This window comes from Perna viridis, chromosome 10, assembly GCF_037379345.1.
Source record: "Perna viridis isolate PV_CMFRI_1.1 ecotype Kerala chromosome 10, ASM3737934v1, whole genome shotgun sequence".
Classification (NCBI taxonomy): domain Eukaryota; kingdom Metazoa; phylum Mollusca; class Bivalvia; order Mytilida; family Mytilidae; genus Perna; species Perna viridis.
In genome coordinates, this window is record NC_142454.1 from 12,310,081 (window position 1) to 12,335,011 (window position 24,931).

At 32.6% G+C, this 24,931-nt stretch overlaps 1 protein-coding gene across 4 annotated transcripts; it reads left to right on the top strand.

Annotated features, from left to right (window-relative positions):
• Positions 1-2,475: 2,475 nt before the first annotated feature.
• LOC148604552 (ATP-binding cassette sub-family E member 1) lies at positions 2,476-22,634 on the top strand. 4 transcript variants are annotated; one of them, XM_088548477.1, is made up of 16 exons: positions 2,476-2,505; positions 3,066-3,193; positions 3,822-3,907; positions 4,404-4,501; positions 5,685-5,802; positions 7,510-7,647; positions 9,030-9,099; positions 10,020-10,116; positions 11,030-11,241; positions 14,672-14,821; positions 15,098-15,229; positions 15,980-16,149; positions 18,570-18,712; positions 19,504-19,626; positions 19,975-20,086; positions 21,498-22,634. In XM_088548477.1, the coding sequence occupies exons 2-16, from the start codon at positions 3,076-3,078 to the stop codon at positions 21,543-21,545; spliced, it is 1,815 nt and encodes a 604-aa protein (XP_088404603.1). In that variant the 5' UTR covers positions 2,476-2,505; positions 3,066-3,075; the 3' UTR covers positions 21,546-22,634. The 4 variants fall into 4 exon arrangements, with proteins under 4 accessions (XP_088404603.1, XP_088404604.1, XP_088404602.1 ...); XM_088548478.1 differs by having other exon boundaries at positions 2,478-2,563; positions 3,067-3,193; XM_088548476.1 differs by lacking the exon at positions 2,476-2,505 and adding an exon at positions 2,630-2,739 and having other exon boundaries at positions 3,067-3,193.
• Positions 22,635-24,931: the final 2,297 nt, after the last annotated feature.

A 24,931-nucleotide genomic window follows, 5' to 3' on the forward strand; every position in this document is an offset into this window, starting at 1 on the left:
GAACCATCCCTTGGAGACAGACGTTTGAAATTAGGTCGTCAATATGTAAGTAAACTTATGGCCTACCCAGATAGCCCTGCCTACGACTGTGTCATTAATCCTATATATGTCAACATTTATCGAAAACATGAAAGCAAAACCCATCCTTTTGGAATTCGAATAAAACCTCATTTAGAAGCAATTCATCTGGAGACCAATGCAGTGACACCTGTTGTTACTTCAAAATGTCCTCCATGGGAGCTTCCACACCCTTCTTTCAGTTTTGATCTGCGTGAATATAAAAAGTCCGATACCAATCCTGTATTTTTACAATAAATATTTTCTGAAATTAAAGCAAATTATCCAGATTTTTCGACGGTGTATACAGATGGCTCAAAAGATGGCGATAGCGTTGCATGTGCTGCTGTCCATGGTGACAGAACTGTAACTGAACGGTTGCCATCGAGCGCTTCCATATTCACAGCTGAAGCTCGAGCTATCTTGTTAGCATTTAAATTGATTACTCAATCTAATCTGTCACAGCTTATTATTTGTTCTGACTCTTTGAGCTGTCTTTTGGCAATTAAGAATCACAAACTGAAAAACACTCTTATCTTACAAATTTTATATTTTATTCATCGAATTTGATATAGAAATTGTTTTTTTCTGGGTATCCAGTCATGTTGGTATTCAGGGGAATTCAGTTGTAGACAGGGCTGCCAAGACGGCATTAAATGAAATAATAAAGGACGTTAGTTTGCCATACACCAATTTTAAACCTTTAATAAGGAAATATATTTTAAAGATGTGGCGGGACCGATGGGACGGTCTTGAACACAACAAACTCAATTCCATAAAACCCGATCTAGGCGTTCATCAATCCGGGTCGGGCAATCGCAAAGAGCAAGTGGTCATGACTAGATGCCGCATTGGACATTCTAGATTTACACATGGCCATTTGCTTGTTGGTGATCCTCGACCTGAGTGTATCCCATGTGATTGCCCTTTCTCTATCAAACATGTTCTTCTAGATTGTGTGGATTTTGCCAACACCAGGCTGCGCCAATATGTTTGATTTGTTCAAGACCGTTTCATCTAAAAACATTATCGATTTCTTGCGGGACATCGGCTTATTTAATAAAATCTAAATTGGATACCTTCTTGATTTTTCAATATTTTAAATGTTTTATCGAAGTTATGTTTCTATATGTATTTTATGTCTAATGTTTACCTTTTATGTACCGTTTTATATGTAAATACGGTTTGTTTTAATTTCATTATTTTATGAAGAGACTTTGATCTTGCTTTTAATATTTTCCTTACATTAAATGTTCTTGTCGTGATATGGCCCTAGTCGCCGAAACGGCATTAAACAACAACAATCAATCAATCAATCCTTAACAATGTCCTATCTTATCTATTGCCAACTTACATGAAAAAAAAACACCGACAAAATAGAAACAAATAGAGCGCCTTGAAATCAGGACTACCCGCGAGAATGACTTCAATATATATATATATATACACATACAATACATAATAAAGGCAACAGGATTAAAAGCTAATATAAGGGTACATGAAGCATGCAAACACAAAGTACAAATTAATCAAAATAAAATCATAATCATTTGAGTTATAAAACACATAAATATACTAAGCATAAGCAAGCCTGCTTTGTAATATGAAAAAAACTAGCACTATTTAAAGCAAGCAACAGTAAAAATATCAAGTATGAAAAAGCTGCTCTTAAGTTCTGCAGGAACCACATCTCCATGTTGACATCACAGTTTACGTTATTGACAAGGCATTTAAACTGGTTGAAAATTAGTATGCTCATGAAATGCGTATGCCAATTCATTCCAGAGAGTGAGCCTAGCATATCTAAAAGAATGCATAATTTATTGTTCTATTTCTAACCTGAGGAACTTTTGTTTACATTTAAATAAGTGATTTAAATATATAGAAGACTTTACCCCCAATTCACTTTTATTTCTTATTCAGAACCAGTTACAGAACACATAATCAGTCATAGTTTTCCATTTGGGTGTTGCGCTTTTGAGATAAAATTTATTTAGATTGTACATAAATTAGCACTTTGCAAGAGTTATCTCTCTTGATTTTGTTCGATTTTGTAGATTTTAGTGGGAGATAAATGTATGATTTTCTCAAAAGCACAGATCTGAATATGGAAAGGATAACTGTTACGTAAAAATATAGCATGTATAGATTGAAAAAGCATTGTTTGTTGTTTCACGATGAATAACTTTAATAAGGGCAGTGTCTGGATTTTAAATGGACTGGTACTTAACTTGTCATTGTCCATTAGCTTTGAATTTTATGAGCTGACAAACCAGATTTAGATAGTAAATTTCATATGATATAGAGTAATTCATAAATGAAACGCAAGGCTCGTCCTTGATATTACCCCTTTTTTAAACCCTTTGGTTCACCCACCAAATAATGAGTAACCCAAATAGTACCCCGTATGTCTTCATCTGAGGAGTGTTTGATTTGATTATTTTGTGTGATAAATATAAAGTATTCTACCGGAATAATTCTACATTTAACTACATATATCAGTATTGTAAACAAATTATTATCTCAAAAACCTTTTTTTATTAATTCAATTGAAAAACGCTATCATTTTCTACTTTTAAGCGTCAACTTAACGTCGATATTTCTTAACATGTGGAAATAGGAGGCAGCCATCTTGCACTGACCCTACGAAGCCGGTTGCCTATCTGTTACGGTCTTTCATTGGTATAAGAGCCATTCTTGGTTTTGCGATACCTGAACGAGTTAATTTTTAGAATATTTTCTTTTACACGGAATCTTGTTGCATTTTTTTTCATTCAAGATCGTGCTTATTCTACTGGCGATTCACATTCAATGAAATAAATCCAGAATCCAGTTCAACATAATTTAGCTTGTCACCACGTGTCCCATATGTTGTGGAAAATTACACGAGGAACTTATACTTCTCTTTACATAGCATTCCTGTAATTCGGTGGATTATTGATTGCAGAAATTTGTTGGGTAATGACTTTGTGTTGCCTTACTTTAGAACATATGTTCCTTTTTTTTTAGAACATTAACATGTCCAAGGGCCAGACACAAGATAAACTTACCCGTATTGCTATTGTGAGCAGTGATAAGTGTAAACCTAAGAGATGTAGACAAGAATGCAAGAAATCTTGCCCTGTGGTGAGAATGGGTAAGAGGTGGTATAGAAATTAATTTTGTCTCTAAGACAATGAAGCAATGGTTTGCTAAAAATACAGTATTAGGATCATAAGATTTTGAGTCTGCAGTCAGCAGTGGCAATCATGCATGCATTGGGAAACTTTTTTATAAAGATGAAATTATAAATCATAGAAACAAATACATGCAAGTCATTCCTTCCAATTTAATTAAGTATCAAAATTTATTTTAACAGTGAGATCAACCAATAATGTTGATGACATCCATACATGATTTTCATCCTCTTTTAAATTGAATTCAAATAAGAGATAGATTTATATAAGCTCTTTTCGAATCTTTATTAGAATGTAAAGCATATCATAAAATGACAATAGGAATATGTGAATCTGATACGGGTACAAGGTAAATCAGGTCAATCAAATATATTTAATACAATGGAAATGTTGCAAAAATAAAACAATTCGTTATATCTCCCACCAATTGAATGTTTTTGTCTCCAAAATGTTTCAAATTTCCCAAACATAGTCACACTTATCAGTAATAGAGTAGTGATAAATGTAAATTTACGAACATTCTACATGCATATAGAGTTGTTCTTAATTTTGAAATCTGTGATTTCAAATTGATTTTCTGTTCTCCAGGAAAGCTGTGTATTGAGGTCAGTCCTGCTGACAAAATAGCATTTATATCAGAAGAGCTGTGTATTGGCTGTGGTATATGTGCCAAGGTATGATAATTTTATATTGCGTTATCAATTCAGTTTACTCCTTATTCTGGTCCAAAAATAATGGGAATCAGTCCTAGAAATAAGTACAAGAACCTGCAAATCTTGTTTTTTTTTTTTTTTTGAGAAGTTTTAATTATTGCTATCCACAGAGATGAAAAAAAGGTCTTGGCTTTAAAATTCAAACCCTAATTTCCACGGCTGAGTTTGTTGTTGTAAATTCAATAAATAAAAAGGAATTTCTGGGTATGAAATCACAATTTGAATGTGTAGATTTGTCAAACTGGATGCAGGGTCTGCCATTCTTGTTCCAACTCTTTATGGTGAAACTTGTGCAATTGAATAAAAATCATCTACTGAGCCTCTAACTCTTCAAACAAATTTCTATTTGAAAGCAGTGAAATTATAAATGAAATAATTTCTTATTGTAAAAAGCCTTAGAAAAACTATAAGTAACTTACTTGTTAAGGTAAGTGCTAATTCAATTAATTTTTTCCAGAAATGTCCATTTGAAGCCATAACAATTATCAATCTGCCAAGTAATTTGGAAAGAGATACAACCCACAGATATAGTGCCAACTCCTTTAAATTACACAGGTTTGTAGAATAATTTACAAGCCCCTCAAGATTACATTGTGGTTTGTGTATAAACAAAATTGGTTTCTTTGGGCCTACATTAAAAACACTAAACAGCTGACCCAAAATTGGTTGCCAACTGAAAAGAATTTTTTTTATATAGAAAATGATTTTGTTACCATTTTATTGCAGCAGAATATCTGCTGTTTCCCCTGGAGACTTTTCCCAAAATGTTGAAAAATATTATTCCCAAAGGGAGGAAAATTCCCAATTGTCTGGCATAATTTTTTGAAAACAAGGTAAAGAAGCCAGTGAAATGTTCCTTGAGACGTGATTTCTCGGCCTAGTACTTTGTTCACTCAGCTCCATTCCCAATGAGAAAAAGGCTCTAAAAATCCCAGTTTTTGGTTGTAAAATTCCCAAATTCGTAAATTGACATCTGGTCGCCTCAAGGTTGCAATTGCGTTGTTTTTTTTTCTTTTGTGTCATACTTTGTTTATTTACATTTGGATTGTCTTTCGGGTTGTTTCGTTAGTTTTTCTTATACTATCAATGCCATGATTGCATTGAAATCTATTTGATTCTGTCATCATTGCACTTGAAGGGAATAAATAGTTAAAAATTGACAAGCCGAAAAATGACCCAAACAATATGTCAAAGAATATTTCTGACTGGGCAATTCAATTGCTGGTGTGGCGATGTCTCATAATACCAAGTTCTATTAAAGAAAAACTGAGTTCAGCTGATAGTGCTAAATGTCTGAAATTAGATTCATTTGGCTTAAAATAAACAACATGAAAGAAAACTTTAATTTTGATATACTATTAAATGATTCAAATGACAAATGTTTTATTAATGTTTGAAACTAATGAAAAAGGAAAACAATATGCATTATTAAGATGAATATTTGATGAGAAATGTACAAGTACAAACTTTTCTTCAGTCTCTGTTGTATCTAAATTGTCTTCCAAAGGAGATCTGCACTCTTCAGTACTGAGGGAACTGTAGTGTTTCTTATATATATTTCATTTCCCAAATTAGCAATTTTACACGCTTTTTTCCCAATGGCATGGGCCCTGGGCCCCTTCCCAAAAACAGTAGGAAAATCACTGTATGATCTGCCAGTACAATTTCATGATTGATTTTTTTACCAGTTCTGCTCAGTTTGATCCATAGAATTGCATTGTTTTTTTTTTCATTGTAGACTCCCCACCCCAAGACCAGGTGAAGTCCTAGGACTGGTAGGAACTAATGGTATTGGGAAATCAACTGCATTGAAGATCTTAGCAGGAAAACAAAAGCCCAATCTCGGAAAATTTGATGTATGTTGTCAGTGCTTTCATTAAGAGCCGGTACCGGTACTTTTACCCGGCTATGGTAGCGTCTGGTACAGGCGGAATAAAATATAAGCAAAAAAAATCATGAGGAAAAATCTAGTAAATAGGTATCTAAGATCGTTCTGTCTGTAGGCTATGTCTCCAAAATCGCAATCTTTAGTGTTTATTATTGTTTATATTGGTGTCTTCGTCGAGGTCCATGTCAGAATCAAAGTGGTAAAGCGCTTTAACTTACGACGATTTAACGTACAGTGTCCATTTGTAGAAAACATGTGGTGACTTAACAATGTCAAAGCAATCATCGATTATTTTTTGCCGAACAAAGAGCTAAACACAGGTGAAGATTCTATGAAAACGTAAAAAAAAAATGCCATTTGTTTTTGTTAATTGTCCCCATACCTGTAATTTTTCCCGATATTTGTTGTGTTTTTAGACTAAATCATTTATGATTCATCATATATCTTGATTTCAAATTCGTATATTTTAAACAAAACTGAAGCGAATATTGTAGACTTAATCCTTTTTTTTTTTTTAAGTCAAAATTTAAATCTCAAAAAGGCAAACATGCGGGAGCTCCCCCCCCCAGACCCCCCACCAAGGCGTAGCCCTGGACCCACGGGGGGCCTTCAGCGGCCCCAGACCCCTTGCCGAATTTATTTGGTACCTCTAAAAAATGTTTTTAATTGAAAATTTGAAGTTTTTATATGATGTATTAAACCGGACGCATTATGGTATACAGTTGTCCTTCCATCAATCGTCAACACTTCAGACAATAACTCGAAAACACTTTCACTAACTCTTATGAAACTTTGGTGAATTGTTCACATTTATTGACGTAAGCTCCGTTTCAATTTCTAAATTTCATATTTTTCGTTTCCTTGTTATGAATTTTTATACTTGAAAAGGGGGTGATTTTCTAGTTCTCGCATAATAACTCAAAAACTTTTTCATTAACTTTTATGAAACTTTGGTGAATTGCTCATATATATTGAAGTAAGCTCCCTTCCAATTTGTATATATGTATATGCCTTAATAAATATAAAATTTACTTGGTAACCTTTTCAGAAAAGGGTGTTTTGAACAAGATAGCAATGTATGGATGAAAAATTAAGACAACAATCTTAGTTCACTTTTAGGTAGCCTTGATAGTGCCAATTTTTTGAGCATTTTTTATTTACTTTTTTTTTGGGGGGGAGGGTATTTTACTGGGCTTACAGTATTTCTAGTTTATCATATAAATTCATTAAAAGCACAAGGCCAAGTTAAAAGGGCAATGGGTGTATCATGCGCTTAAAGCACAGATCTTTATTCCTCTTGACATAGGGAAAGTTGTAGGTTACCAATTACTATCCCTTACCAAAACTTCTCCCCCCCCTTGGGTGATGGGAAAAGGGAATTCTAGAACTCTGTTGAATGGAAAAGTGATTTTGTTCAATCTCACTAAATAGTTGGGAAGAAAAAATTAAAAGATTTCAACAAAATTTACATAATTCATTAAGATTCAGCATAAGTTTTTGAAACTCTGACGTCTTCTGAGACGTCTTATTACCAGGTTGTTGGGTTAGTAATTAATTAAAATAGATTGCGTGAAAGTATAAAAACACATGGAATATTAGTAGTTCATGATAGATTCAGGTCATTCTGGTAGACTACTGGTTGTTTATGATGAGACAGTGATCCATATATTTTCAGGACCCACCTGATTGGACAGAAATTTTGACTTACTTCAGAGGATCAGAATTGCAGAATTTCTTCACCAAAATTTTAGAAGACGATCTAAAAGCTATTATAAAACCTCAGTATGTGGACCAAATTCCGAAAGCTGTCAAGGTATGGATGTTAGTGTTTGAAGTCTTTAATGTATGGCAGATTTGACTGAAATTTAATTGTAACAATTCTCATTGGTTAACCAAATGTTCTCCAGACATAATTTTTTCCACTCAAAAAAGGAAAATCAGCTTTTTAAAATTGATATAACCATACCAGTGTCATATGATATTTTGACCCCTGCGAAATATTATGACCTTGTTTTTTACTGAGAGTTAACTTCCAATTTCTCCACTTTTCGGCTTTTTTGTTGGTTTTGAATCTACCTGGACCAGTATTCAACTGCTTTAAAGTGCTATAACAATATTTGGCACTGTGCTCTCTGGATCAGTTTTTGGTAAGGATGCACTACATGCACTGTGGGCACTGTGCTATAATTATAAAGGAGAGTTGAAATATCTGTGCTGAGCCAGTTCGCTCTGTTTCAAATTTAAGGAACTCTGTTATATCTCGGGCCTAAAAAGATTCTGTAGTCTGTATTTCCGGTATTATGTCCTTCAAAGTTAGGGTCAGTAGGTAGGTTTTTTTTATGTCACAAATTATAGATTTGTAGGACATTGAAACCTAATTTTGAACATCTACATTTGAAAGTAAGGCAATCGAGTGAAAAACTGGTGACAAAAACTCCAAAAATCTATTATTTTTGTTTTGTTTTTTTTGACACCATAGAAAAATACAGTCATTGGGTTACTGGAAACACAAAATTAAGCCTTACAGAATGATTGCATGTATATAACAATTTCAGACCCAATTTCTTCTGTTTATTTCAATCCTGATCGTAGCAATAGGATTCTTGTTATACTAAGTAGTGTAAATTACTGGCTGTTTTCCAATTCTTTGTAATCTTTATTGGCACGGAGTTTAGAATGGACAAAGGTTACTTATGAATTCCTCTGTGAATTTTTCTAATTCACATTTCAGTATGTAATAATGATGTACAGTGGGTTCTTGAATTTTGCAATATAGACCTACATCTACTTGTTGGTCGTGCAGAAAATCTATCAGAAAAACAATATCAGGTTGTGATGGACCGTGTATATTCATTTGTTAAATGCACTAAAAGGTTCCTTATTGCTTGCGCTGAATTAGTGCACATCACATCACATCACATCTCACCATACCACATCACCTAATATTATATTTTTACTGTCTAGTCTTAACTTTGTAAAACATAAATAGTATGCCAATACTTTATTGTAATTATTACTATTTTATGAGAAGATTTCATAAGTATGTTATTTTACTTATGTCTGGTCCATTTTGTTTATTACAAATGAAATATGTTTAAACTAATAATGACCTGTAATCTAAAACTCTCCAACTACACTTTAAATTATAGTTAATCTCTGGTGACTATTTAAGCTTAAAATGATTGTTACTTTTAGGGTTCAGTTCAGGCATTATTGGATAAGAAAGATGATCTGAAAAACCAACTGGAAGTCTGCAAACAGATGGGTAAGACTGATTACACTGTATATAGAATATATGTTTGATAAAACCAGTAAATCAATGTAGAAAAAATCTTTGCTGTTCACATTCAGACTTGTCTGGTGATAATTATACTGAGGTTCATTGACCATATACAGTTTTTGCTTTTTGAAAAAGAACACATCACCTTAAAGCTAGTGTGAATTTGTATATCTTAGAAGATATTAGGTCTTGTACATCTCTCATTAATGAACAGAGCTCTCATTCAAATTCATGTCTGTATTTAGCAAGCTGATTGAACTTCCAACTGTTATTCAAAAGTTTCTTCAAGCTGTAGTATCCTATCAACGATTTCATATTAAAAATACATATCTGTTGAGTTATTTCACAAACTGTTTATCAAATTGTAGATTACACAAATCAAAATTGCTTGCACGAAATTCAATATTGACAGTCCACAAATTGAATATAACATATAGACTACATGTAAGATAAGACTAGATGCCTCAAGACAATGATGAATGAGATAATTGCTGTTCACATTCTGACAGTTTGTGTTGAAAAACATCTCTTGTTCTGAGCTTTGTTGACTTCAGATAGCTATTTAGATACTTTTCCTTTAAGATTGGTAGTATGATACCAAAGATCAGTGTCAAGACCTAATGCATATTATGCCATGAATTGATAAAGGGAAGGAGTTTAAGGTTATGGGATTTTTACATTTTGACAATTTGGCATTTGGCTCATCTGCTTGAAGGAAAATGGCATATAGAAGTTGGTCCATGAGACCTTATGCTCATCCATCTTGTAAATGCTCAAGGAGGGAATTAATTTATTTGAAGTGAATTTCCCAAGTAAACCCCTGTTTTAAATTGCATGTATTTACATTTATTGCCTTTGAGTTTGTAGAATGTTGGGCATGATTTGTAATTTATACAATATTTCAGATTTGTTGCATGTAAGGGACAGAAATGTAGAAGATTTATCAGGAGGAGAGCTTCAGAGGTTTGCCTGTGCTATGGTGTGTATACAGAAAGCTGATATGTAAGTGTTGTAAACATGTGCACTGGTCTCAGTTATCACTCAGTACATTCATTTGTGACCATGGAAAACAGCCGTAGTTTTGTAGACAGAACATGTGGGACCTGACTGGCTTATTTTTATCACACAAATTGTAAAATAAAATTTTCATATTTCAGGGAAAGAAACTCACTCAAATTCTCGCCAGTCCTGAATACATTAACTGTATGGCTATATAGATTTTTGTTAAAAGTAGCCAGTCTCAAGCTGGCAGGCTACTATTTTAAACTCTGCATATTTGTATTCTGCAAAATTCTTTTCAAAGCTGCACTATCCAGACATGACATGTCACCCAGTGATTGCTTTATTTTATAGCTGAACTTATAATAAAGATACAATATATTGAACACTTACTGTATTGTGTCTACAATTTTTTTTTCTGTCGATAAAATACATGATTTTACAGAAGTTGTTCAAAAATAGATTATACTGCTGAATATATAAATTGTCTATAAAAGTTGCAAAAAAAGGTGTACATCTGCTACAGATAGATAATCATTGTAGTGTGGTTGATATAGGATAATATGAAGCATTTACATTGGAAATGAAAAAAAAATTGTAAAATTCTGATTTGATTGATTGTAAGGCCAGTGATGAATGAGATAAATGCTGTTCACATTCAGATGGACAATGTTGAGAAATATCTCTTATTCTGAGGTAACTCTATAATCTGAAAAACGAGATTGGTCCAGTAATTATCGCATAATAGTTTTATGAAAACAAACATATAACTATAATTTATAAGCATTATTGACTCTGTCTACTGAGAAGTTGTACCTGCATCATAGTTAGATAAGAGTTTACATAAGTTTGTCAGGAATTCAGACTACTAACTAATAATTAAAGCTTTGACATTACAATTTTTTACTATTTCCAGATTTATGTTTGATGAGCCCTCTAGTTACTTGGATGTTAAACAGAGACTGAAAGCTGCCTTGGCAATAAGAGCATTAATCCACCCAGATAAATATATTATAGTGGTAGAACATGACTTGTCTGTATTGGATTACTTATCAGACTTTATATGTTGTCTTTATGGAGTGCCAGGATGTTATGGAGTAGTTACTATGCCTTTTAGTGTCAGGGAAGGTAAGAGATCTGTCAGAAGTTCACTATGTAGTCTTAATTTTATAGAGTGTACAAGTGGCAATTGAATGAGTTCTTACAGCTAGTTGAAATAGAATAGTTCCAATTCTATACTAATCTAGCTTCACTAGCAAGTAATTTAAATAACTCTTTAGGTAGAAATCTGCCCTACTTTATACCAATATGTCCCACTCAACTACCACAGAACACTTTCATGATCGTTTGGACACTGTCTGAAGTTTGAATAGCTGTTTTAAGAATTTTACAATTTTAAGAATTTACCTGGGGTACCCAAAGGACTACCAATTTGAACTTCAAGGTTGTCCTCCCTAAAATAAGGTAGGCAGGTTTGTAGGACCAATGTTAGTGTTGAACCTTGTGTATACGACCACAAAAAATTTGCGGCCATATAATGGTATCGTGATGATGTCGTCCATAGACAATTATGGTTTCACTGAGTAAAAGTATAACTGTATAGATCTTTATGAAATTATACCACAAGGTGAAGTATCAGGAAAGGAAGCGTTGTTTTGATTTATGGCTCACCTGTCCCATGGCCAGGTGAGCTATTGCCATCTCTTGGCGATCGTCATCGTCCATTGTCATCCTTAACAATTTTTCAAAACTCTTCTCCTCTGAAACTACTCGACCAATTGGAACCAAACTTGGTATGAATGTTCCTTGGGGTGTTCAGCATAATGAGATCTATCTGGGGTCAAATTTTCATTGTAATCTATTAAGCCATGTTTTAGTTATTGCCCTTTTTCGACTTTTTTTTGCTATTTTTAATGTTATTTCTTTCAAAAATGTTCTCTGACACTACTTGACCAATTGGAACCAAACTTTGTATGAATGTTCCTTGGGGTATCCTGCATAGAACTGATATGGGGATTTTTGATCTGTTGAAAAACATGGCCGCTGTTACTAAAAATAGAACATAGGGGTCAGACAGTAGTTTTTGGCATATATCTCCAAAATGGTTAGGTTTAGCCAAATTCTGACACGGGCTAAAAGTGTTCAGCATGATGAGATTTATCTGGGGTCAAATTTTCATTTTAATCTATTAAGCCATGTTGGAGTTTTTGCCCTTTTTCAACAATTTTGCTATTTTTTATGTTATTTCTTTCAAAAATCTTCTACTCTGACATTACTTGACCAATTGGAACCAAACTTGGTATGAATGTTCCTTGGGGTATCCTGCATAGAACTGGTGTGGGGATTTTTGATCTTTTGAAAAACATGGCCACCATTACTAAAAAAAGAACATAGGGGTCAGACAGTGGTTTTTTCGCATATATCTCCAAAACGGTTAGGTTTAGCCCATTCTGAAATGGGTAAAAAGTGTTCAGCATGATGAGATCTATCTACGGTCAAATTTTCATTTTAATCTATTAAGCCTTGTTGGAGTTATTGCCCTTTTTCGACGTTGCTATTTTTAATGTTATTTCTTTCAAATATCTTCCCCTCTGACACTATTTTACCAATTGAAACAAAACTCAGTATAAGTGATCCTTGGGGTATCCAGCATAGAATTGAAGTGGGGTTTTTTGATCCATCAAAAACATATGGCCACTGTTACTAAAAATAGAACATAGGGATCAGACAGTAGTTTTTCGCATATATCTCCAAAACTGATAGGTTTAGCCAAGTTCTTTCAATTGCTGAAATGATCCTTATTTATAGGACTACAAAAGTCTTCCGGCATAAAATTTATCAGAGGCCTTCTTATAAGAGTTATTGCCCCTTTTTTTTTTTTTTTTTGGTGTTTTCAGCCAATGTCTTGAAAACTACGATATATTAGACTTTCATTTACTGAAATAATCCTTATGATAAGTCCTATCAAGGTTTATTGAGTCAAAATTGTTGGACAACTTCTTGTTTAATTTATTGCCGTGGAAAGGCAAAATTCAACAAGGTGAGCGATTCAGGCTCCTGGGTGCCTCTTGTTTGGGTTGTGACTTGATCTGTTAAGGAATTAAGGACTATAAGGGGTCAGAAACAGTCATTGTAATGGTAAAAAGGTCATAAATGGCCTTTTTTAATTTCTTTGAAGTTGCACTTCATGAAAATAGAATTGGGTTGATTTTTGGGGGTTTTGAAAACAACATTGGAAATGATACTAAAGCCATTAGGTATGTAGACTGTCCTTAATATTAGAAAGAAAAGGCAATTACCATAAATGCAAATTCAATTCCTCATTATGAATTGGGAGTTGTCCTTCTTTGAATTGTCAGTACATACCTCTACTATTATACCATTGCTTTTTAACAAGGTTGTGATAAGCCATCAAGATTATTACACAATATTTTTTTTTTGGTATTTTTTTTAATGTTTTGATGTAGTGATTTGTGTTACATGTGAGGTAATGCATATTTTAATATTTATTTATTTTTGGTCTTGATTTCAAAATGTATATTTTTTTATTGGTATCCTTATGAAAATCACTGACTGCATTTTTTAATCAGATTTCAGATATATCTTATGAATTTCAAGTTATAATGGATCAGAGGGGCCACACCCTAAAAAAAATAATTTTTTAGCTCACCTGGCCAAAGGTCAAGTGAGCTATTGCCATCACTTGGCATCCGTCATCGTCGTTAACAATTATACAAAACTCTTCTCCTCTGACACTACTTGACTAATTAGAACCAAACTTGGTATGAATGTTCCTTGGGGTATCTTGCATAGAACTGATGTGGGGATTTTTGATTCATCGAAAAGCATAGCTACTGTTACTAAAAATAGAACATAGGGGACAGACGGTAGTTTTTGCATATATCTCCAAAACTGTTAGGTTTAGCAAAATTATTTCTATAGCTGGAATGACTCTAATTTTAAGGCCTTCAAAAGTCATCATGGATCAGAGTTGTCAGGTGACTCCTGTAATAGTTATTCCCCTTGAAAGATGAAAAATGAGTTTTTTTGTTTTTTTTTTCTTTTTACATTTTCCAGCTAATATCTTTAAAACTGTAAAAGAAAGAAACTTTCTATCACTGAAATGATCCTTATGACAGTCCTACCAAAGTCTTCTTGAGTCCAAATTGTTGGACAACTCCTTGTTCAATTCATTGCCCTTGAAAGACAAACTTTAACCAGGTGAGCGATTCAGGCTCCTGGGAGCTTTTTGTTTATTTTTGATCTGGTTTGGAAAATTTTTATTTGAATTTCAAACTTTGTGCAATATAGAATCCAAACCAGTTGTAAGTCTGTATGCTTAAGCATGTCAAAAACTATTGTTTCTTCACTTTCATGCTTTGCTCTATGAAGCTTTTTATTCAGACTACCTGCAGATATTCTCATATACTCTCATTATCTAGTAAAAAAAGTATGACAAAGAAGGGTAAGACTGTGGGCATCATCATCTTGAAACTTATTAACTAAAATGCTGAAATTGCATTGTGTGCTGATAATGAAATTTTGATGCATTTTTCAGGTATTAATATTTTCTTGGATGGTTTTGTACCAACTGAAAATCTCCGATTTAGGGAGAGCTCTCTGACATTCAAAGTAGCTGAAACTGCCTTGGAGGAAGAAATCAAAAGAATGTGTAGATATGAATACCCAGATATGAAGAAAATATTAGGTGTGTATTGCTTTGTATTTAGAGAGAAACCTAAGTGATGTTATTGTCCTGCAATGCATGAAACATTCCTTGATAAGAAAATCTCATAAAATATTGAACATGAGTAGCTCAAAATAGTAATTGTACAAGTGTTTGTAGTAGTACCTGAATTTATCTCTTAGCATTCAAATGTAAAGAATGGAATAAAATAATAACTTTACATGCATGCATTCTTTGATGCTCATGTAAGTACATCACAATTCTACTTATCTTTAAAATTTACTTTTTATTTGTTAGGAAATTTCAATCTTAGTGTAAGAGAGGGACAGTTTACAGACTCTGAAATCATTGTGATGTTGGGAGAAAATGGAACTGGTAAAACAACATTCATCAGAATGTTGGCTGGAAAGTTACAACCAGATGAAGGAGGTATGATATCACTGTAAGGTGGAATTTAAAAATGAATTGGGGATAAGTGTGTGTAAACTTATAATATCTGTCTAAGTTTTTTTTTTACTTTCAAGCTGGAAAAAGTTAGTATTCAAAGATTTTATATGCATAGCCCTCAATTGTTATTCTTAATTTGATGGATATTATACTTGTGAAAAAATTGGAAGACTCAGCTGATGACAATTTTTTTTAAATCTACATTTTGTATTTGACCTTAAGCATATATCTAAACTGGTATTATGTGTTCTGAATATATTAACAGTGTTTCTGTGTAATGAAAATTTGCAGTTAAAATGACTGTAACATTTATGAATATGAATATTGCAGAATTTTTTTTTTTCAATTAAACAGATTTGAGAATTATTTTGTACATCATTAGACTTGTAATGATTTGCTAGTCAAATTCTAATTATTGTTAGAAAACTGTTCTTCAATGAGAAAAAAGAAAGACATATCAGGATAGGATTCTGGGTATCCAAGTACACAGAAGTTTTAAAACTTTACGGAGGTAGACCTAGGGTAAGAGACACAAGTCTTAAAAATCATTGGAATGTTTGTATTCAGCATTTTACATCAATTTTTGTAAGCATCTAACTTGGATTCATTTTATTCTGCTTCAAACCATAGCTTGAAAGACTTTGGTGAAATTGAATATGATATAAACATATCCCGACTATGAGTTATTCCCTTACACCAGGTCTACCTCCTTAAAACCATAATTAATTACAGGACCTTGTCCAATGTTGAATGTAAGCTACAAACCACAGAAGATAAGTCCTAAATCTCAGGGCACTGTCAGACAGTTGTTACATGAAAGAATCAGAGATGCTTATGTACATCCACAGTTTGTTACTGATGTGATGAAACCATTGATGATAGAGAATATCATTGACCAGGAGGTAATAGTTTAGTATGGTGTGGTGTATCTTTGTTAGGAACTACTGAGATAGAATCAACCAACACCAACTACAAATAAAAATACACTAAAAAAAAATAGACTTGCTAACAGTGTGTGAAACCAGCCTAAGAGGTGTAACAATTACATTTGGCTAGCACTAACTATTGGATACTCACTGAGGTGGCACTAGGTTTCTCTCTTGACTAGTATATTTATGATATTGGACCAAACAGTTTTTATTTTATCTTTCCATAACAATCCTGACAACAGTGTTTACACAAGTCGGCTTGTGAAATCATTTTACTGTGTCGTTGAAATGAAAAGTATACACTGTGGTGAGAAGAAAGAAAAATTTTCACACAATACAAAAAATATTGTTTATTATAATGGAACTAAGTAATTGTCACTCCTCTAATCAAGAGATTACTGTATTGTTCTAAATGTTCCTGGAGTTATTGGATTACTATAAATGATTAAACTACGGATTCTGATTAGAAATGCTGAGTTATTTTCCCGAAAATGATATAGTAATCCAAATAAATCATATAAACCTGGAGGGTATAGTCTGTAACAGTAATATTTCTTTTGATGATTATTCCGTTTTGATCTGTAAATATAATTCTGACTGTTTTGTAAGATTACTAAAACTAAGCACAATTTTGATGAAATTGTACAACCATTTAAAAGAGAGAGTCTGAAAGATCACACATGTGTTCTATGGTAATGAAGTAAGACACATTAATATACTGTAAGACTGGTCTAGGACATAAGTCCCCCATCTTAGGCCCAAAAAAAAAAATGTTAGGTTCTCAGGCACTGCTGCATCCTCCGCATATGTGATTTTTATTACAGTAAAATCTGGAAATTTTCATATCCAGTCTGGAATCGACTTTAAATTAGTTAGGGAATCATCTGTGTGCTGGACAGAAATGTAAAAAGTATGATGCGAATGAGGCTGTTCTTTAACATTGACCATTAAAAACGAAAGTTTGTCTTGTGGCTTTTAATTCTTGCCACATTTTTTATTCCAGTAAAGTTGTAATGCCATGGAGTATTTTATTTAACTTATCAACATCCTGTACATTTACAGAGTTGTTCACTTTGATGAAATTTCTTGAAAATTTTTTTTAAAAAAGTGGCCTGAGAACCTTGGCATTTTTTTTTGTATGGCCTTATAATAAGCTTAATGTTTATCACTATATATATATATATATATTTTTTGTGTATTTTATTTTTTCTTTTGTTGTGTGATCCTTTTATATTTGTATTGCATTTTTTGTGTATTTTTTTTTATTTTGTTTAGTGTATTTAGGAAGATTTTTTGTTTTTTTGTTTTTTTTGTGTATTTTTTTTAATTCTATTTCGAAATGAAAACAAAAAGTGCAATGGTTTCAATTAAATACTTCCTGATTGACTTCAATTTCAAACTATAAATTGAAAATTGTTATCATAGTTAAATAAGCAGTTAGGAACATGATGAAAAGATCAAAGATCAAAATACATTATAACTACAGTCGAACTTCACTCGCTGGAACTCGGATGGCTCGAACACCCGAGATTTCTCAAACACAATTCAAAGTACCAAAATTTTCTTCTATATAATCAATATAAATAATTATGGATTTCTCGAACACTCGAACTGACTAGTTGGTCCGTTTGGTGGTAAATCTTAGAGAATAACCATCACTAACTCGAACTCGACAGCCATTTTGTTAGCTTGGATAATAAAAGATGTGAAAAACTGAAACCCTATCATTAGTCAGTGTCATTTTTATTAATTACAGGTAATACTTAAGTCATCACTAATTAGGTAGTTTTGATCTTAACATAGTACTGATTAAAGTTTGAGAATGTTCCAAAGTCGGTATGATGAAAGCATTAAAAAACTCTGAACGTTTTTAAAAGCAAACACAGCATTTTTAATGACCACAAATAAACATAATTTTCCGAAAGCAAATGAAAAAGACCCACGAACAAACACAACTTCGTAATAAGTAAGCAATTTCTAACATTAAAGTCGAACTCGGACCGGCAATGAAAAAAATCCGGAAATTTTCGAACTTCAATTTCTCGAACTCCCGATAACTTGAACACATTTCAATGGTCCCTTGGAGTTCGAGCTACCGAGGTTTGACTGTAATTGATTATGCCATTCATCTAAACTTTAAAACTTGACTAAATAAAATTTCAAAACAAAGTAAATGTTTAAATGTAACAATTCCAGTATTTATACATTTTTATTTATATCAGTCCATGTAGTATAAGTTGCAAAGAAATTAAATTTCAAATTTTACACTTTCAGTATTAATAGAAATATTATTCATAATTAATAAAAATAATTTTTCTTCGATAGTAATATAATTGAGTGGTAATTACCCTGTTAGTACTTTTGATCATAATGGCTATTTGTTTTACATGTAGGTACAAAATCTGTCTGGAGGAGAATTGCAGAGAGTTGCATTAGCCCTTTGTTTGGGTAAACCTGCTGATGTCTATCTGATTGATGAACCTTCAGCTTACCTTGATTCAGAACAGCGTCTCCACGCTGCTAAAGTTATCAAAAGGTAGGTCATCATTCATCAAATACATACAGGGCATGGCCTGGGTTTAATAAAAAAAATGTGAACTTGAGAATTTCCTCAGATCCTAAGTTTTTCGTCAAATCTGTGATCTGATTGGTCAAAATATGAGTTGAGGTAGGAGTTGAGGAAAAGCACAATTTGCGATCTTTTATGAAACTGGACCCATGTCTATCATGTTTTGATCTAATTAATTTGATAGAAAGCTGCTTCATGATAAACTCTTAAACTCATAACTGTATAAATCTTCATCATCAAAAAATGAGTTTTTGTTATTACTGATAGATAGTAAAACAGTGACAAAATTATTTTACATGTACGTCTTTTATGTATATATATCAAGTATTTTTTTTTTAATTTGAATACCTACAATTAGTAATATATTTATACTGAGATTGGCTTTTTGATTTTGTGGAAATTGTGTAGATTTGTTCAACACTATTTTAGGTCATTTTAAATTTTCATCAAATTTTATACATGTATGCAAGATTAGCTTTCTCATGCTCCAAATTTAACCAGTGGAAGAAATTAAATGGCTGTGTGTAGCAGTCTAAGGACTGTTCCAGAAAAATGTGTGAGGGATGGGGAAGGCATTTTTATTATTTGTATATGAGTGGGTGTTTAGTACTAAACATCAATAGAACTTCTATGGGTGACTCCCCTTGTGAAAAAGTGCCTTTTCCTGGATACATCATATCTTTTAATGGAACAGCTCTTAGCCAATGTTGTCATATAAGATCAAATTTTCAGATCTTTTTTTTTACACTCTCTTTCAGATTTATTCTCCATGCCAAGAAAACAGCTTTTATAGTAGAACACGATTTCATTATGGCCACATATCTTGCTGATAGAGTTGTTGTGTTTGAAGGAAACCCTGGAATCGACACTGTTGCTTGCTCGTAAGATATTTGATTGTAGGATTTTACAGATTGAAAACTATAGAACAAAATGTTCTGTAAACTTGTACAAGAAAGGACCTCCCTCTGTAAACTTTTTCCTTGATTGATCCATAAATTCTCTTGTGAAGTTCAGAGCTAAAGTTAAATGGTATGTCCTGCAAGTTAATATTGGAACCCATAATTAAATTAAACTGTTAGTGTAATTCCTTTTGGAAGATGTGACATTTATTATCCCAGTCTTTCATTCATATGGGAGCATATGAAAAACTACCATAAAGTCCGTTGATTGACACATTTGATACCTGTAGATTTAAAAATGCAATGAAGTATTTATTTCAATCTTTTCAGACCTCAGTCATTGTTGAATGGTATGAATAAGTTCTTGCAATCCTTGGAGATTACATTCAGAAGAGATCCAAACAACTTCCGACCAAGAATCAACAAACTGGCCTCAGTAAAGGTATGAGCATTACATGTAAATATAATATTTAAAAAAAAAAAAAAAAAAAAAAAAAGAATGAATTAAAATGTTGATAATAGAAAAGTGCTTAAGGCTAGAAATATGAAAGTATAATTTCCAATCACATATGGTATTCTGCTTACTGTTATACGAAATGGTGGTCATTGAAGATGATAAAACTATACAATTTTTTTTGCTTAGAAAAAGTTAAAAAAATGTATACATCTGGGAATACATTTTAACAATAGCTTGCCTGTAAAAAAGTACAATTTTTGTGGTACCAGTATCACTTGATATTTGTGTTTTATTTGTTACCTCATAGTATTTTTTTTTCAATCAATCACCTGTAAGAGGTTTTAATGGATAATTTAATGTTGCATTGACAACTTGAATAAAGATTTTAACCAACTTACAAATACATGCTATTAATGGGCCTGGGACATAAGCCCCCCCCCCAGACAAAAGCCCCATCTTGATAATGTAAAAATATATTTTTATTTTTGTTTGTTTGGTTGTTTTTTGTGTATTTTTTTATTTTCCTTTTGTTGTGACTGTTCCTTTTATATTAGCATTGCATTTTATTTTTGTTTGTCTTTTTTGTATATGTTAAGAATCATGTATTTTTTTTCCCAAAAATACTTTATTACTGCATTAATCAGTAACACATGATTAAACTTGGATTCTGAATTTCTATTGAGGAATCTTTTTCCCGAAAATGATGTTACATTTTAATGCATGTATAAATTTATGTGCTATTTTTGTTCAATAATTTACTTCGGAATTGAGAAACATTATTAGTTAGACATAATATCATTATAGGTATATAAGGAATGTATATCATGAATGATAATATTATCACTATCAATTGGAGTGAAATTGATTATATATTTTTTTTTGAATACCGTCTACAACCGAGCATCACACTTGTACATAATTTTACATTTTTTAAGTAATTGAAAACAGATACGATAGCTGGAAGGGGCAAGATAGGATAGTTCAACGGTTTTGCTTAAAAAAAAAATTAAAGCTACTGGATCAAGATATTGTAAATAATTTTTTCCTTTTTTTTTTTGTTTATGATCTATCACCTGAATACAGCTGAAATATTGCTGCTTGGGTGTTAAACCCTAATAATCAATCAATCGTTGTTTATTATCTGCATATTTTGATTTTAAATAAATTTAAAGACTATTTTCTATTTGAATTCACCTCCCTGATTTTTTCCCGCAGACCTATCTGATACCTATTTTGGTTGGCTGGATGTATATCATCTGCCTCACATGTGATGCTTTGCTTTAAGACTACAATACCAAGTTGAAGAAAATACCACAGCAAAATTCAAAATTGCAAGGTTAACCTTAACAGAAATATATTTTGAATGAAACTAATACATTTTTAATTTGTATTTCAGGACTCTGAACAGAAAAAGTCTGGGAACTATTTCTTCCTTGAAGACTGAAACTGCTATAACATTAGTGAAAATGTTACTTCCTGCACGGGCTGTCCGCGGCAATACATGATGTTTTTAATGAGACTACGGTGCATGTTTTATCATTTAATGCTGATAGATCTTTGCTGCATTAATTAGGAAATAGCTGTCAATTGTCTTACCATGTCTATATGTGTACTTGCATGTACAGATTATTGTAACAAGTAATTGGTTGATATACTACAACATATAAAATACTAAATTTACAAACAAAAATTGACACAAAATCAATGTCAATCTCTTAGGTGGAGATAACTGATCGAACAAAACTTAGGTTTAAATGTTTGAAATACCACATGTGATCTTATAAAGTGGAGATTCTTTTATTATTAATCCTTGATCGTCTTCTTTCGTAAAATGATGTATTAAGATCAAATATATGAAAATAAAAATTCTAAAAGAAATTTAATTGCATTTTTTTTTGCAATGCAAGTAAGATTTTTAAAAAAAAATCATGTTTTTTTATATGAAGCTAATGGTATTAACCTGAGGAGTTGACAGCTATTTTATACTCTGTGATAGGTTGGATATCAGGGGACAATGACAGCCCTGATACAGGATAGAATATTTTATTTTTGTACATTGTTCATTATTTATTCACATTTCAATGCCAACAACAAATAATTATTAAAGTATAATAGTCCTATTGCCTACTGCAATCAAAATACAAGGTAGATATTGTTCTGTTGGAAATTTGTTTTCAGCTGGTGAAGTAATATTTAGGCTTATTCTTATCAGTAAGGTGTATTTCCTTCATTTTTTGTCCAAAGACACATGCATAAGATTTCTTCTATTCTTACCAGAGAAAAAACTTATTTTGTGAAACCACCATTTTTTAAAAGAAAAAAGCAAAAATGTAAAAAAAAATCTTTCATTTCATCTTCATCTGAAAAGGGAGAGAGAAAATGCGCTATTTTTCCTGGTGCATTCCTTGACAAATTTCAAAATCTTCCCAAATTAATGGTTCTATTTCCAACTTAAAGTGCTATGTTATGTTAGTTCTTTATGGTGCATTATATAATTTTATTGTACTGTTATTAAAATTTGTTCTCTGTCAAACATGTTTTTTTTTATTATTTCGTTAAATAACTTGAGTAGACAACTTTATTAAAGAAAATTATTCTTACCCTAATTTCCTCTTCCATCATGGGATCACCATAACAGCCATTGCTGTCAACCACTTTTTTTTTTTTTTTTTTTTTTTTTATACGGTCTTTGACTTTACCTTGGGATCTTGCACAATGCTACTTACAGGAATTCAGTTAGTAGATGGAGGTAGCCTAGCCTGACCTTAGGAAACCTTACTGAAGAACTCACAGTATGTCCTACTAACAGATGGGCTGCACTGTTGATGCTCTGGCTTACTCCCAGACCCCACGAGGGTTCGAAAGCTTTTCCCCACTAATACTTTTTGGAAGTTCATCAACGTAAAGATTGAAAGAGAAATGCTGATTGTTGACCTGTTTTTTATTCGACCACAAATTAATATTTATTATGGTCGTATATTGGTATGGGAACGTCGTCATCCCTAGACACTTGGTTTTTGTGCCATAATTTAAGTTTTGGTTGATCTTAATGACAGAATTTGACAAGGTTCCAAGCCACAAAAGGAAAGTTGATATTGATTTTGGGGTTATAGCCCAAACCGTTCTAAATTTAAGTGGGGGGGGGGGTTATGACGTGAGCCAAGTAAGAATAAGGGACCAGAAACAAGTATTTTTACTGATTTCTGCACGTTAACATGAGCGAAAGGTAATGGATTGCTTTGAAATTGTACTGCACGGTGGCATATCCCAGCAGAAAGTTTGGGATTGATTTTGCAGGTTTTGTCCGGAATACCGACAAAAAAGTGACCACTTTGGTTCTGGTTAAATTTTTATTTTGTGTCAAATATCTAATCTTAATCAAATTCGTAGCTCTGTCAAGTTTGAATGGTGGTCACAATTGTCCCAACTTTCAGGGCCCGACGTATGTGGTCGTATCAAGCTGCGGCCTGCAAGGCATTTTATTTTTCGTCCGAATTTAAATTTTCTTATTGGATTCATCATGAAAATCCGTGTCTGCTTTTTTCAATCAGATTCCAGGTATCTCTTACGGTTTTCGATTTGTAAGTGGTCACACCCGGGAAGTCGATTTTTTAATATTTTTTCGTCTGCTTTCAATTCTTTTATATAGTGGTTTCCTTATGAAATACCTGCCTGTGTTTTTCAGTCAGATTTCAGATAAATGTTTATCTCTTACGGTTTCAAGTTTATGCTCAAATGGGCCACACCACCCAAAAATTGACTTGATTATGTTTGGTCCAATTGGTAGATTAGTTATGTTATATGCTAATAAAAACAGCATGATTTAAACCAATACATGTACATTTAATTAATTTTACAGCTTGAGTTTTTACATAGATAAAATAGCATAGATGTGTAAATTCATTACCTGAAATATACACACAGTTATGACATGAACAATACCATCTTTTTATTTAAACAAATGTTCTTCAAATTTGAACTAATAGGCAAGCATTAAAACCTATGATTTTTCAACACTGTGTAGTTCTATTCCCCATATTCAGTTAAAATCAGACTAAAAAAAGTACATAGTTGTTTCTCCAAAGAAGATGGTATGTCTAGATACAAATATATAGTTCTTAGTAGAGATTCCTCATACTTTGAAAAAAAAAATAATCCCAAATCATCTTCCAAATGTACAGATGTTTTCAAAATGTTGGCATTTTTTACATTGTTGTCCAGTGTGGTGGACACGTTTTTCAACAAACGGTCGGCATTCTAATGGGAACAAATTGTGCTGCTTTACTTGCTGACCTATTCCTCCACTCTTATGAGGCTGACTTTATAGCTGATCTGATCCGAAAAAAAGAACATCGTTTAGATAGATCCTTTAATCTCAGTTTCCGCTATATAGATGACGTATTATCGTTAAATAATCCTAGTTTCAGGGATTTGATACATCGCATCTACTCCCAAAGAACTTCAGATAAAGGATACTACAGACACTGTGAAGTCAGGCTCATATCTTGACCTCCACTTAGAGGTCGATGGTAAAGAAAAACTTTTGACCAAACTTTATGACAGACGTGATGACTTTTCATTCAGAATTGTCAACTTTCCTTTCATCTGTGGCAACATCCCTTCAACACTTGCGTATGGAGTTTTCATATCACAACTCACACGTTATGCCAGAGCTTGCAGTACTACGCAGACTTTTTGTATCGCGCTAGATTTCTTACAAGTAGGCTTCTGTAACAGGGTTATGTTGATACAAGATTGAAGTCATCACTACAGAAGTTTTATGGTCGTCATCATGAACTCGTAGATCGTTACGGTGTATCTATATGCACC